Genomic DNA, 15349 nt, shown 5'->3' on the forward strand with positions numbered 1-15349 from the left:
CAGGGCCCTGGGAAAGGGCGGGGTGGGGGGGAGGATTAGCTCTGAGCCGCGCGTAGGGGGGAAGGAGGGACTGAGAGGCGGGCGGGCCTGGAGCAAGCGGGAGCAAGCGGGAGTCGCGCTGCCTTCACAGCTGAGCTGGGCCCAGCCTCTCCCCTGCCTCTACTCGGCCCCAGCTCCAGGCGAGCAGCGGTGAGTACTGAGGCGGCTCGAGTCCAGGGCTGCACTGGGGGTGCGCTGGGCTCTGATTGAGCTTCAGAAACCTGCCTGGCAGGGTTGCTGCTCCTGACCCTTGCCCCTACCCTGCATTGCCACCAGGGGCCCCTTTACCCCTTTATGGTCCTTCCTGGGCTGGACAAGATCTGTCATATGCCTGGGGGGTGGGGGGAGAGATGGGGAGAGGGTCTGGTTCAGCCTTCACCCTGCCCCCCCTCAGAGACCAGTGACTGGTGGGGGTTGGGGGAGAGGGTGTATATCCCTGTTTACGGATGTGTGTGAGGATGCATCTGTATATGTGTGTGACTGTGACCAGTAAGTGTCTGATATGCCTGTGTCTCTATGTGCCTTGGAGAATGAGGGCCTGTGTGTATATTTGGGTATCTCTTTGTGTGTTCCTGTTTGATTGCGGTGTGTGTGTAAAACAAGCATGTGCCTTTCCATTACACACATATTTGTTATGACTGTGAGAGTGTGTGAGGGTGTGTCTTTGAGCAACGTGTGTGTGTGTCTGTGTGTGCTGGAGGGTGTTGTTTATGAATGTGTTAGCTGTGTACCGATATTATCTGTCCTTACGTGTGTGTGTGCATGAGTATGTGTACCTGTATGGAGAACAAGAATGTCCCTTTCCCATTCAGCATGTATGTAGTAGAGGAGGAGCCTCTGTTCAGGCCTTTCTCTTCCCTTTCACCTGTGCCTCTTAGCCCCTCATGTCCCTATATACCACCCCCATTCTTCCTCCCTCTCCTTCCAGGAGGCCTGAGTTCTCTCCCCCTGAGTGAGGGGCTTCTATTGAGATACTGTGGAAGGTCCATGGCTGGACGATGATGATGGCTGGCTGATACTTCTGGTCCTGAGGGTGGGGTAGCAGTCTTCCCCCTCCCCCACCAGAAGTAGTTCCAAAATGCCACAGGAACTCTGGGCTCACTCAACTTGTGAAATACCTTCCTCTCTCCTCCCAGGGAGGAGAGCCCCCAGACAGAAAGGAGAGGAGCCAGGGGCCCATTGGGGGTACCGTTCTTTTCTCTTCAGGCCTCCATGGAAGTAGCCCCAGCAGGAAGACTGATCACCACCCCCAGGGGTGGGATCAGTGATGCCATATCCCCGGCGTGGGCTAGACCCCTGGTGCTCAGTGACCCCAGCCAGCCTTCCCTTCCCTGTCTCTGCTCTGCTGTCCATCCGACTCCCCGGCAGTTCACCCCCTCCTCCCCTTCCTCTCTTGCAGGCCTGTCTGAAGAGCATGCTGCCCCCTCACTCCCCACCTGGCCTGGCCATCCCTGCCCCCCCAGCCTGACCCCCGGCCCCAGCATGGCCCAGGGTGCCATGCGCTTCTGCTCGGAAGGCGACTGTGCCATCTCCCCGCCACGATGCCCACGCCGCTGGCTCCCCGAAGGCCCGGTGCCCCAGAGCCCCCCGGCCAGCATGTATGGCAGCACAGGCTCCCTACTACGGCGGGTGGCAGGTCCAGGTCCCCGAGGCCGGGAACTTGGACGTGTGACAGCACCCTGTACACCCCTGCGTGGCCCCCCTTCACCCCGTGTTGCTCCCTCACCCTGCGCATCCTCTTCACCCACTGGGCAGCCCCCACCAGGGGCCCGGAGCTCTGTGGTCATATTCCGCTTTGTGGAGAAGGCCAGCGTGAGGCCACTGAATGGGCTACCTGCTCCCGGAGGCTTGAGTCGGAGCTGGGACTTGGGTGGGGTCTCTCCTCCCAGTCCCACCCCAGCCCTTGGGCCTGGCTCCAACCGAAAGTTGCGGCTAGAAGCATCCACATCAGACCCACTCCCAGCTGGAGGAGGCTCAGCTCTGCCTGGCAGTGAGGGCCTTTTACACGGGCCACCAGCTCAACCTCAGGTTGGAACAGACAGTCTTTACTCCTCTCTCCCCAATGGGCTGGGGGGACCCTCTGAGCACCTGGCCACATTATTCCGAGGACCTGCTGACACTGGACTCCTTAACCAGGTATGTGATCTCCCTTGGGCTCCTTGGAACCCCAGAGACCCAGCAAAGGCCAAGGCTTGTCTCCTTGGTGGTCTTGGGCCTATCAGCTGTTCACTCTGAATCCTTCAATCTGTGCTAAATCTGCCTCTTTCTTGCCCTCTTTGTCCTTATGTCTCTGCACCTCTGTCCCTGTATGTTTTTCTTTCTGTGTTTCTGTCCCATGTTCTTGTGTCTTTGTGTGTCTGGCTTTATCTCTGGGTGCCTGTGTCTATGTCTCCCTCCTTGGCTTAGGGGGACACCTGGTCCTCACCCAGAGAAGTCTCCTCTCATGCCCAGAGAATCGCTCGAGCCAAATGGGAATTCTTCTATGGCTCTCTGGACTCCCCCAGCTCAGGTAAGGCCTGGGACTGAGGCAAGGGGAACAGGACAGGGCCTTTTCCACAGCAGCCATGGCGTGCTAGGGACCTTCCTTTAAACCTCTCCCTATTCTTTCCTGGGCTTCTGAGTCAGCTAATGCCTCTCTAGGCCTCAGTCTATCCATCTGTGTTATGATAAGGGGTTGGGGGATGGCAGCTAGGTTGGGCACTTGGAGGAAGCTGGGTAGTGGATGGAGGGGATGGCAGGATGTCAAGGGTCACTCCTTGGAGTAGAAAAGAGGCTGGTCTCCCTCAGGCCCCTCAAAGCTGTTTGATTAGAACTTGATTTGAAATGAGCTCCACTGGCACCAGGAACAAGCTGAGTTTGTAGCAGGAGGAATGGCGGCTAGCCAGTGAAAGAACTTCCTGCCAGTTTGAGGCAGTGGGGGAGAGTTCCTTCTGAGAACAGAATCAGGAGAGGGAGCTGACCTGAATAACCTCCTGACCGGGATGCCTGTGCACACTGCAGGTGCTAAGCCCCCAGAGCAGGCCCCCCCATCTCCACCTGGGGTGGGCTCAGGGCAGGGCTCTGGGGTGGCTGTGGGGCGAGCAGCCAAGTACTCCGAGACGGACCTGGACACAGTGCCCCTGAGGTGCTACCGCGAGACCGACATCGATGAGGTGCTGGCTGAGCGGGAAGAGGCTGACTCGGCCATCGAGAGTCAGCCCAGCTCTGAGGGCCCGCCTGGCACTGCCCGCCCACCTGCCCCACGTCCCGGCCCATGCCTTGGCCCTCGTTCCAGCCTGGGCAGTGGCAATGAGGACGAGGATGAGGCAGGTGGGGAAGAGGATGTGGACGACGAGGTGTTTGAGGCCTCAGAAGGGGCCCGGTGAGTGGGGGAGTGGGAGAGGAAAGTGGCTTGCTCCTTCCTGCTGGCCCAGAGCCAGAGCTGGGCTCAAAGGGACGGGAATAGAGACAAGGGTGGGGCCGGGAATGTCAGGACAAAGCGGTGTGCTGACAGGGCGCGGTAGCACTCGGGATTCCGGGCAGAGGCCTGAGGCCTGGCAGGGTGCGGGGGGTGTGGGGACCGTCAGCAAGAGCCCAGGAGGGTAGGGGCAGCCAGGATAGAGGAGGAAAGGGGTTCTAATGAGGGCCAGGGGCAGAGTGACAGGCCGAGGTCAGAATCAAGCCTGGGGGCACAGGAGCATCAGGCTAGATCCTGGATCCTGGCAGGAGAATGTGGAGTGTAGGGGCCTTCCTCTGTGTCTCACACCCCATTGCAGCCTGGAGCCTCATCTTCTTTTCCTAAGATGTTGCCAGAAATAGAAATGGAATGGCAGGAGGGGAGAGGATCAGGGAGAAGGAGGAGAAAGAGAGATTAACAGGGAGTGAGAGAGGAAGGGGATTGGGTATTGGGTATGGGTAGGCCTGGGGTGCTCCAGGGGCACTGAATAGCTTGGCAAACCTGTGGTGGGGACCCCGTACCCGGGTGGCTCTTTTTGGGGGCTGGGAGCCTGTGAAAAGGGGATGATAATCCCCTTCACAGAGTCGGTATGAAAGTTCAATGAAATGCTACCTGAGAGCTGTCCTGTAGGCCCCTGATCAGAGATTCTCCTCCCTGCCCCTGCAGGCCAAGCACCCGAATGCCTCACTCTGGGCCTCTCAAGTCGCCTCTGCCCTTTCTACCTGGGACCAGCCCCTTGGCTGATGGGCCTGACTCTTTCAGTTGTGTGTTTGAAGCCATCTTGGAGTCACACCAGGCCAAGGGCACCTCCTACACCAGCCTCACCTCGCTGGAGGCCCTGGCCTCACCTGGCCCAACCCAGAGCCCCTTTTTCACCTTTGAGCTGCCTCCCCAGCCCCCTGCCCCCAGGCCTGACCCACCTGCTCCTGCCCCACTTGCCCCTCTCGAACCGGATTCTGGTACCAGCTCTGCTGCTGATGGGCCTTGGACACAGAGAGAGAAGGAAGAGGAGGCAGAGGCTGGAGCCAAGCAGGCCCCAAGGAGGGAGCCCCCTAGTCCCTGCCGCTCAGAAGACAGCTATGGGCTGGGGGCAGCTCCCCTGGGCAGGTGAGTGATTCCTTTGGGTCCTCAGACTTGAGGCCCCAGGGCCCCAGGAATAGTTGCTCCAAGGGACAGAGCCTGAGTGTGAAGATGTAGTTTATATTCCTGACCCCTGATAGGGGTGGTTAGGGGATACAGGTGTGTTTTCTTATTTGGAGGACTACTTCCATTGGCTGTGAGTGGGAGCCCCTCACAGCCTGCCCTCTTGGTCTCAGATCCAGTGACTTGTGAAACCATGGTTTAGGATTGAAGGGTCCATAGAGGACACCCTCCTTTTTCTCTAGAAGGGCCCTTCCCTCCCGAGACAGAGCCTCTAACCTGCTTAGAATTCTTCTGATCTTACCCTCAGCCAGCCTGGAGGTTTCTCCCAAAGATGCAGCCACCAGCCTCTCCTTTTGCTTCCCTCCCATGTCACCTCCCCCCTCCAATCTAGAGTCTCTCACCCTTCTCCAGGAAGTCCTTTCACCAGTCTAACCTTTCTGCTCTCCCCTCTGCCAGCTACCCTCTCAGTCACTGAAGCCATGGCAACAGGAGGGGGTGGCCAGGGAGACAGGGTTGCCTAGCAACTAGGAGTTTCCGGCCTCTGTCTCTGGGGTGACAGGTGGCTTTGTGAGTAGAGCAGCCGGGGTGGGAAGGGAAGGCAGGAGGAGACAGGGGATGAGGGATTCACTCTGACCCCCAATACCCTCTACCCCAGAGCCTGCTTCTTTGAGGGTGTAAGAGAAGGACCAAGGAGGAGGCTCCTCTCCCTAAAAGGCGGGAAGAGGAAAGACATAGGAACAGGAAAGTGTCCCTGCTGCCCTCACATCTTTGTCTGACCCTCCACTGTTCCTCCCTAGCAGTCCATCTATCCTATCTTTGCCCATAATCTCAGACACAGAGGACTCTGTCCTGAGTAGGTCCAGTGTGGGAATGGGGAATCTATGTCTAATAGCAAACTTAGGGAGCTTTGGGGAAAGCAGCCAGAACTCCCACAGCAGCAACATGGATGTGGGTTAGATTTGAGGCAGGACTTCCACAGAGAGGTGGTAATGATGGAGTAGGCTGATGGAAGGAATCTCCTTCTCTGGAGAAAAGAAAAATGCCTTCCCCATGTTCCAATCTTCCCTTCTCTGTCTACTGTGTCTGGAGGCAGAGGAAGGATCTGGATGGCCCCTGAGGGCTTGCCCCACCTCTGAGCTGGTGTTCTACCCTGGCAGTGAACCGCCCCTGAGCCAGCTCGTGTCCGATTCGGACTCAGAGCTGGATAGCACAGAGCGGCTGGCCCTGGGAAGCACAGACACCTTGTCCAATGGGCAGAAAGCAGACCTGGAGGCTGCGCAGCGCCTAGCTAAGAGGCTGTACCGACTAGACGGCTTCAGGAAGGCGGATGTGGCCCGGCACCTGGGCAAGAAGTAAAGGCACTGGGCTGGGATTGAGAATGGGGGAGAAGGGATGCATCCTGTGGGCAGCACCTCCACATCCCCTGTATCTAATACCCCCAGGTCTCTAGGTAAACCCCACCTGGCCCCTTGACACTTCCCCTTGAGACTCCACCTGTCTCTCTGCCCTGCCCACAGCAATGACTTCAGCAAACTTGTGGCTGGCGAGTACCTGAAGTTCTTTGTCTTCACGGGCATGACTCTGGACCAAGCTCTCAGGTGGGTGTCCAGCCCTTTGAGGGCAGCGCCTACTCTCCAGGCCTGGTGTGCAGGGCCTCAGTTATGCCTCCTCTGAGCCCCATGACTCCCCTAAACTGCCCTGAAGTCACCCTTTCCCAAGCTGTCTGGGCGTGGCCAAGAGCCAGGGCTGCCTGGTAAGGGGACCTTGGGTAGAGGTAACATGTCCCCTCTTCCCCCCTCCCTAGGGTGTTTCTGAAGGAGCTGGCCTTAATGGGTGAGACCCAGGAACGGGAGCGCGTGCTGGCCCACTTCTCCCAGAGATACTTCCAGTGCAATCCTGGAGCCCTGTCCTCAGAGGGTGAGGAGGCCGGGGCCTGGGCATTCCTGGCTGGTCACTGAGGCAGATGGGCACTGCATCTGTGCAAAGCAGCATGAGTGTGTGTGCAGAAGTACGCAAATGCACGAGCTTGCAGGCATGCAAGCATGCATGTATGCAGACAGTACTGGCATGGCTGCATAGATGTGGAACTGTGCATGTGGGCAGGTATAGTGCTAGGTAGGGTCTAGTGTGTGTTGTGAAGAGGCATGTGGCAGGTGTGTTTGCATGCTGTTGTTTGCATACATGTGTAAGACAGTGCTTGGCCTGCATAGGGATTCTATTTGGTCTGCATAATTGTGTGGGGCCCAATGGCTTGCATAGACACAGAGGCATGTTGGTGTTGGGGGCAAGCAGTGGGCTGCCCCCAGAACCTTAGGGAGCTAGGTAGGGTGACCTAAGAAGAGGAAGAGGTCCCATCTGAGGGATTTACTGGAAGAGAGAGGTCTTTGCTCCGGAGGGGTTTGCTAATGGGGTCCGGGACTTACAAAAGTGTGGTTGTGAGCCAAAAGGGGTCCTGAAAGGGGGCAGGGGATGAACTGGAAGATTGAGGAAGATAGACGTGGAAGAGTCCCTGCGAGGTGGCCAAGGCTGAATGTCAATTCTCTCCTAGATGGTGCGCACACGCTGACCTGCGCCCTCATGCTACTCAATACGGATCTCCACGGCCACGTGAGTAGGGGGGCTGGTGGGAGGGAGCCCGGAACACCCTGTCCAGAGACTTCAAGGCCTGGGAGGCGAAGGACTCCCCAAGCTCAGAGGCCTCTGTGCCCTCCATTAGAACATCGGGAAGCGCATGACCTGCGGCGACTTCATTGGTAACCTGGAGGGCCTCAACGAAGGCGGCGACTTCCCCAGAGAGCTGCTCAAGGTCGGGGGTGGGGCGGGGCGGGGCAGAGGTCGCTGGAGGGGAGGGACAGGGGACCTGTCAGCAGGCCTTCGAGGGAGGGGCGGGGAGGGGCCTGCCACCACCCAGTTCCCGCTGTGAAAGCCTGGGCTCTAGTGACTCAGCCTGGGGACCGCCCCCTCCCCCAGCCCCCACAAGACTTGCTTTCCCGGAACATGCGCACTCGCAGTCCCAGCGCGCAGCGGGGGAGGGGGGGGAAACAGTTCTCGAAAACACGTGACCAGCAGGCCCTGGACCCTGTATTTCGGCTTCGAACCCTGAACCTCCTTCAGTGTTCACTGAGGAAAGGGGTGGGGGTGTGTGTGGGGGTCTCAGCAAGGGCGGGGGGGGCTCATAGGTACACCACTTCCCTCCCCGCGCCCCGCCCCCGCCCCACGGTGTACAGCCACAAAGGCCGCTCTGGTACCGCTGCACTGGAGGGACCCGGAGATGGGGGCCCTGAGAGGGACAAAGGCTTTCCGGGGTCCTGAAGCCAGTTAGCACCAAGCTGGGACTACACACTGCGCTTCTGGCTCCTTAGTGGGCAGGCCCCGCGCCCAGACGCCAGGTCCTGAGGGGTTAGCTACACTGGAGCGGGTAGGATGGGAGGAGGAGAGGGGTGGCCTGGTCCGTGGCTTCACTCCTCTAACAGATCGGAGAAGGAGAAGGCCTGCCGAGAAGGCCTGCACTCCCTTGAAACCCCCAGAGTTGCCAAAGGGGTCTCCTGGCCACCGCATACATGTGACAGCACAGGAGTGTCCTGAGGCGTGTCTGTGAACGTGGGGTGTGTTGAGCTTCTGAGTTTGGGAACGTATCTTGAGTGGGGCCGTCCACTGTGAGTTGGGGGGGCGTCAGTGAGTTGGGGTGTATGCTGACTTGTATATGTGATTTAGGGTCTGTGAATCATAGGGCTTTGTCTGACTTGGAGTGTGTTTGTGCTTTAGGGCTCATGATTTAGAGTGTGTCTGAGTTGGGATGTAGGTTGGGTGTTTGTGTGTGTTGGGGTGTATATCTATGAATTGACTATCTGGTTTATGACAGGTGTCCATGAGTAGGGGGTGTATGTCTGTGAGTTAATGACTAAAATTTGAGGTGTACCTCTGAATTTATAGTGTCTGTGAGTTGAGGTGAATGTGAATTGGTGCATCTGGTTAGTTGGGGTGTATGTAAAGTGGGGTGTTTGAAGGTGATTATATACTCGGGCATTTGAAGTATCTGCGGGTCGGTGAGTTGGGTAATTCCACGGCTGTCTCCATCCCGCGCCGCTGTCTCTAGCCTCGTGGCCCCTCCTGGCTCTGTAAAAAAGGGCCGCCAGGAGGCGTTCCGACCTTTCTCCTCACCACCGCACCCTGACGAGCCAGGAGAGCGCTCCGGACCCTACAGGGACAGCCCACCTCACAGCCCTAACCTCCCAGCACCCCTAGAGCAGGCCACCCCGCCCCACCCCCCACCGGCCCTCCCAGGCGCCTCCCCCGTGACGGCGCGCGGCGGGCCCTCCTCTCGGTCCGACGCCTCCATTTTGCGCCGTCCCCGCCCCTCGCCCTCGCCCTCCCCTCTCCGTCGGCGCCCCCCTCCCGCTCTCGCCGAACTGCAGAGCAGACCGCGTCGCCGCCGCCGCCGAGCGCTCCGTGCGTCGGTGGGAGCCGAGCCGGGCCAGGCTCGGGCCGGGCCTGGCCGGGCCGCTCGCGCCGGCTGTCGGGGGAGCCGTCCGCGGGCCGTCCGGGCCGTCCGCGGCCGAGGCCGGACGGGGGCATGGCCGGGGGCCGCGGCGCGCCGGCCGGGCCAGCATGATCGGTGTCAACAGCATCCACAGCAGCGCCGGGCGGCTGCGCTCGCGCTCGCTGTGCTCCGTGCGCTACGGGCGCACCCACCGCGGCGCGGAGACCCTGTGCTACGGCTGGCCGCAGCGCTCGCGCAGTCTCAAGCCCGTGCTCTACACCGACCTGGTGGTCAGCCGCCTGCAGAGCCGCAAGAAGAAAAAGGCGGTGAGGGCGGTGGGGCCGCGGCCCACGCCAGGCTGGGGGGCGACCGAGGGGGTTGCTGAGGGCGGCACGCGACTGAGGGGGCGGCTTGAGGGAGGCGCCGAAGGCATCGCAAGCCGAGGGGGGAGCCCGACACGGACAGAGCCCACGGGTAGCTAGGGGTGGGCATGGGGTGGGGGTAGGGCAGAGACCCTCGGATCAAGTTGGGGATCGCAGACCAAAGGGTCTTTGGGCCTTCTAGATGAGAGCATGAGACGGAGCTCACCTGTGGGCTTTAGGAATTTTCGAAGGAAGACGTTGTGGGCCAAAGGAAGGTCCAAGAGGGACAGGGGACGAACTGCAGGGCTGGAGACAAGGACCACAGGTTGGCTTTCGGTGGCCACTTCACGTCCTGGCCCGAGAGTTGGAGTGTGAGGGCTTAGGGTCTGCGCCTTGCTGAGTTTGGTCGGGGTCGTGCTGGGAGGGCTGAGTATGCACCTGACTGGGTTGTGCTGTGGGGTGGAGGTCGTGGTGTACCTGCCTCCGGCCAGGGTGTGCCCATGTGGGGTGCGTGGCTAGCCTTGTGGTTGGGTATAGCAGTGGCCAATGAAAGAGTCAGAGACTGTGTTGTGTGGGCAGCGGGGGGCTGTGTCCCATCTTGGAGAAGGTGCCGACGTCACCACTGCATCCAACTCCTCGCACGCAGGCATCACACGCCACACGCTTAGCCGCACGTGCTGGGGACACACCCACTCACGGACAGGCTGGTGGAAGCGCCCCCACAGTGGGAGGCACTGGTGTGAACCCACATTGCAGGCTACTCCCAAGAAGAGGGGTCCCCTATGCCACTACTGAAACCCATCCTCTCCTCCGACCACCCCAAGGCCCCTGCAGGTCCCCCAGGCTGACTGTACAGAGGCAAGTGACTGGTTCGGGAATTCACAGGGAGTTTGGAGTGTGCAGGGTTTGGAAGCTAAAACTATTGTCTTTTAGACTAGTGTCCACTCTGCAGGAACATGAAGTATGTGCGTGGGCAGGGGGCTGGACCACTCTGGCATTTGGCTTGGTGGGGCTCTCTGGGTTGGGGGAAGATCTCAGCTTGCACTGGGGCTGGGAGCCATGGGAGTGTGTTCTCTGTTAGCCAAGGAGGGAGGTGACAGGGAGAGTCCTGTTCCTGGGCCTCAGTTTCCCCATATGCCCTGTGTGGGTTTATCCTGTCGAAATAGGCCAAAACACATGGTTGGGGAAAGGAGAGCTTCTTAGGCTGCTCTTTTCCATTCCTTCTAGGGCTGTGCTTCCCCCACCCAGCTTCTGCATAGGATGACTCTTAACAATAACAACAACAGCAAAGATAATAGCAGTTGCTATTTATTGTACATAAACCGTATGCCAGGATGTCCTGTGTTAGTTCCTTGCCCTATGGTAAACACGTGGTACTGGGACTTTCCTGGCGGTCCAGCGGTTAAGAACTCCCAGTGCAGGGGTGCGGGTTCTATCCCTGGTCAGGGAACTGAGATCCTGCATGCTGCGTGGCGTGGCCAAAAAATATATATAAAACGAGCATGTGGTGCTACGTTTGTTCTTCCCATGGAGACTTGTCCAAAGTCATGCAGCTCAAGTGGCAAACCTGGGCCTGGGTCCTAGTACCTTGTTCTAGAGCCTGTCAGTCATTACACCCTGCTGCCCATCCCCACCCCCAGTTCTGTCTCCTCCCCCAAACTTGGAGGGAGGGCTCTGAGCTCTGGCATTGGTGCACCTCCCCCCCGAGGATTGACCCCCCTACCCCCCCGGTTTGTTCCTCCCTTTGCAGGCCTTGTACAGCTCCATCAAGAATGAAAAGTTGCAGTGGGCCATGTGAGTCCTGGGGCGTGTGAGGGGGTGGGATGGGACGTCGGGAAGGGGCTGCCTGGAGAGGTCGAGAGCACTGAGATGGGCCGAGTGAATCCTGGTGCCGTGGAGCCGGGGTGGCGGGTGAGAGCACGAGAGGCAGTGAGGCTGCCTCACTTCCTTTTTTGGAGGTGCCCGTCTGGACATGAGGTTCTGTGTCTTGTCTCTAGCTGGGATGTTATGACAAGCTGGGTTGGGGTGGGTGGCCATTGTCAGCTGGCCTGGGATGAGGGTGCTGAAGCAAATGGGGGGAGGTCTCTTGGTACCCAAGTGGGAAAGCAGAAGTCTCTGGAGGTAGGGACCCCGACCAGTAGAGGGAGAGCCTCCTCCTGGGTCCTAGGGAGCCCAGAGTGTCACAGAATTGTCTACTCTTGGCAGCCCCAGTGGAAACAGAAAGTCTCAGAGTTAGTCTTGGAAGAGTCTAGTCTGAGGGAGGAGGTCTAGTTTTAGTCTTGAGTCCCCCAGTCTGAGGTAGAGCCCTCATCTAAACAGTCAATAGATCACTCCTACTTGCTGGTATCTGCTGAGAGTCCAGGCACTGCTCAGTTTAGCTGGGAGCTCCCAGTCTGCAGGAGAGAAGACCTCAGAGGAGGCAAAGCTCAGGACTGGGGTACAGGGGGGATCAGGGAAAGCTTCTGTGAGGATTGGTCTCGGGGCAAGCCTTGACGGAGAGGAAGCATTGTTTGGGGAGAGCAAGAGGGAAGTTGGTATTTGGGAGGCCAATGTGTGGTGGCTGAAACGAGTGTGGGGTGAGGAGACCAAGAGGAGGCAGGCTAACTGGAATGGAGAGTGGCAGGAGAGAGACAGTGTTGGTGAGGATGTAGTGTAGGCTCCAGGTGGGAGGCAGTAGGGAGCTACTGCAGGTTTTTGACGAGGGAGTGACAAAATAGAATCCGATTCTTTAGATGATAGTTGACAGAGCCTGCAGACCAGGAGTTACTAGGAAGCTCCTTCTGCCACCATTTAGCCAACAAGCTACGAGTGAAGCCTGGTGCTGGGTGTGGTTGAGAAGCTGAGTCAGACATGTGTCTGCCCTGGTGGAGAAGGGAGTGAGGGGTGTGTGTGTGTGTGCAGAAATGGAGAGGATGGGGCTGCGTACACGTGAGGGGAGGAAGGGACAGACGTGGCCCTACCCTTGGGAACTCTAATCTGGGGGCAGAGACATGCTGCCTCGAGGACCCCTGATCTGAGTGGGGAGGTACAGCTACACCTTGGTGCAGCCCGGTCTGAGGCCAGAGATGTGGCTCCAGGAGCCTCAGGCTGAGGGGAGCCATCCCCTATGAGAGGGGCAGTCCCCCCAGCCCCTTCTTCACATACACTGGAGGAGCTTTCCTGGGTGGCAGAGGCCTGGCCTGGGGGCGGGGCCCAGAGGCCGGGCCAGGGGGGGTCGTGGCTCCACGGCCAGCCCCCTCTGAGGTGATCACACCTGCAGAGACGAGGAGGAGCTGAGACGCTCTCTGTCTGAGTTGGCCGACCCCAACCCCAAGGTCATCAAGAGAGTCAGCGGGGGCAGTGGCAGCGGCTCCAGCCCTTTCCTGGATCTGACCCCCGAGCCCGGGGCCGCAGTCTACAAGCACGGGGCCTTGGTGCGAAAGGTGCACGCAGACCCTGACTGCAGGAAGAGTACGTGGCCAGGTGGGGAGGCCTGGGGGATAGATGGGAGTGGGCCTGTCTCAGGCCCCCCTGACTTGTCTTCCTTCCCCCCAGCACCTCGGGGCAAGCGGGGCTGGAAGAACTTCCACGGGATCCTCAAGGGCATGATCCTCTACCTGCAGAAGGTGCGGGGCCAGCTCAAGGGGCTGGGGCTGAGCTGGCTCAGGGGTGGGAGTGGGGGTGGGGCGGGCTGGGCTGGGACTGCAGCCAGGACGAGATGGGCACCCCACAGGAGGAGTACCAGCCTGGGGAGGCCCCGTCGGAGGCTGAGCTGAAGAATGCCATCAGCATCCACCACGCACTGGCCACGCGTGCCAGTGACTACAGCAAGAGGCCCCACGTCTTCTACTTGCGCACCGCTGACTGGCGGGTCTTCCTCTTCCAGGCCCCGTGAGTGCCCTCCTCCTGCCCATCCCAGACCCCTTCACTCCACTCCCAGCTTGCTCCCGTCCCTTGTCCCTGGATTGCTTCATTCCTTCTCAGGCCAGGACTGGCATCCCTGGATGGAACCCTGGGCCCAGGTCCCAGATGGCTGTGCTGTCTCCCCAGGAGCCTGGAGCAGATGCAGTCGTGGATCACTCGCATCAATGTGGTGGCTGCTATGTTCTCCGCACCCCCCTTCCCAGCTGCTGTCAGTTCCCAGAAGAAGTTCAGCCGCCCTCTGCTGCCCAGTGCTGCCACCCGCCTCCCCCAGGTACCCCCAGCTCTGTCCACCTGGTGCCAGCGGGACGGAGTAAGGCAGGCCTAGGCCGACTGCACTCCAGGCCGCTGCGTATGATACATGTAGATGTCCAGTGCACCAGGACATGGGCCATGGGGGGGCGTGCAGAGGCTGAAATACTGTTGCTTAACCCAGACATGGTGCTTTGTTCATCCAAAGGATGGGGCACCTTTTCTAAAAACTTGCACAAAGGCACTGTATCTGCCAGAGTGACCATGCTCCCCCCGCTTCTAGGAGGAGCAGATGCGGACCCACGAGGCCAAGCTGAAGGCCATGGCAAGTGAGTTGCGGCAGCACCGGGCTGCCCGTCTGGGCAAGAAGGCCCGGGGCAAGGAGGCTGAGGAGCAGCGGCAGAAGGAGGCCTATCTGGAGTTCGAGGTGAGCCTCCGGCCCGGCACCTCTTGGCTCCTTGCGCCACCGCTGGGACCTCTGTGTCCCCATACAGAGGCTCAGACTAGTGATTCATGGCATGGACTCTAAGAGTGGGACTAGCTGAGTGACCCTGGGCAGACTGCTTAATCCCTCTGAGCTGCAGTTTCCTCTTCTGTGGGACAGGGACAGCATTCCATCCCCACTAGGGAAATGAAAGGAGATGATGTCTGTTAAGTGCTCAGTTTTGCCAACTCTGGTAAAGGCTCAAGAAACATTAGCTGTTACAGTTGACAGTCTAGAGAGAGCCCAGAGGTCACCAAACTACCCAGGAATCATGTCACAGTCAGTCCTTGGGGGCTTTTGGGGCTTCAGAGGTAGGCAAGAATGTGGCATCTCCTAGCCTTCTTTGGCATTCCCTCCCTGCTCCAGACGGGGGTGGGCTGGGCAGATGGCGGACAGCAGGCTCATCCCTGCCCCTCTGCCTCAGAAATCTCGCTATGGCACATATGCAGCGCTGCTTCGGGTCAAGCTGAAGGCGGGCAGTGAAGAGCTGGATGCGGTAGAGGCAGCACTGGCCCAGGCCGGGAGCACGGAAGATGGACTCCCCCCTCCTCACTCCAGTCCCTCCCCGCAGCCCAACACCTCCAGCCAGCCCCGGGCTCAGTGTCCTGGCCCAGAGTCTCGCGCAGGGGCAGGCAGTGGGCGGTGGAAGCCCTGAGTTGTGGGTGGGAGTGGGGGCGGGGGTGGTGCCCACCAGGCACCTGCATGACAGGGCCCTGCCTGAGCCCGGGCCGGCCTCGGGCCACCTGGGAGGGCCCCTCGGTCCAGGGCCTGACCGCGCCGGACGCGGTGTCCGGGGCAGGGCAGGGCTAGGGCACGGGCCTCAGGAGCCTTAGGCTAAGGGCCCCTCCGAGACCCCCCTTTTTGTGATAATGTTTTGCACTTTTTCGTACAGGAGACTGGGACAGGAGGGGCCAGGGTCCCTGGACTTTTGATGCTTTTTTTTTTTGTGGGGGAGACCTGATGTTTCTGCTGAGACACCCCACCCCTGACACCAGCAATCGCCCTCCACCCTGGGGCCTGGCTCAGACAGAAGCCAGGAGTTGGGGCTGAGCTGGTTTTCCCTCCCTCTTCCGTGAGGGCTCACCCGCTCTTTCCAGAGGTGGCGGGTGTCCATGCTGAGGCCCTATGCACAGGCTGGGGACAGCATGGCCTTGCTTTCCCTCCTTCAGTGGGCCCTGCCCTTTGTATAGCCTCCACCTCCATTAAAACTGCTCTAGACTTGCTGGCTGGGCCTCCTCCTCTCTCCAGTGCCT

General features: G+C 59.6%; 1 protein-coding gene across 1 annotated transcript; it reads left to right on the forward strand.

Annotated features, from left to right (window-relative positions):
* The first annotated feature begins 1483 nt into the window (after nt 1-1483).
* On the forward strand, nt 1484-15319 carry PSD (pleckstrin and Sec7 domain containing). Its single transcript, XM_055080968.1, has 16 exons — nt 1484-2175; nt 2446-2548; nt 3040-3400; nt 4142-4582; nt 5776-5970; nt 6136-6216; nt 6423-6535; nt 7167-7225; nt 7335-7424; nt 11211-11254; nt 12720-12910; nt 12995-13065; nt 13173-13330; nt 13490-13634; nt 13896-14039; nt 14521-15319. The coding sequence occupies exons 1-16, from the start codon at nt 1522-1524 to the stop codon at nt 14749-14751; spliced, it is 3081 nt and encodes a 1026-aa protein (XP_054936943.1). The 5' UTR covers nt 1484-1521; the 3' UTR covers nt 14752-15319.
* The last annotated feature ends 30 nt before the right edge of the window (nt 15320-15349 follow it).

This window comes from Physeter macrocephalus, chromosome 20 (genome assembly GCF_002837175.3).
Source record: "Physeter macrocephalus isolate SW-GA chromosome 20, ASM283717v5, whole genome shotgun sequence".
NCBI classification, from domain to species: domain Eukaryota; kingdom Metazoa; phylum Chordata; class Mammalia; order Artiodactyla; family Physeteridae; genus Physeter; species Physeter macrocephalus.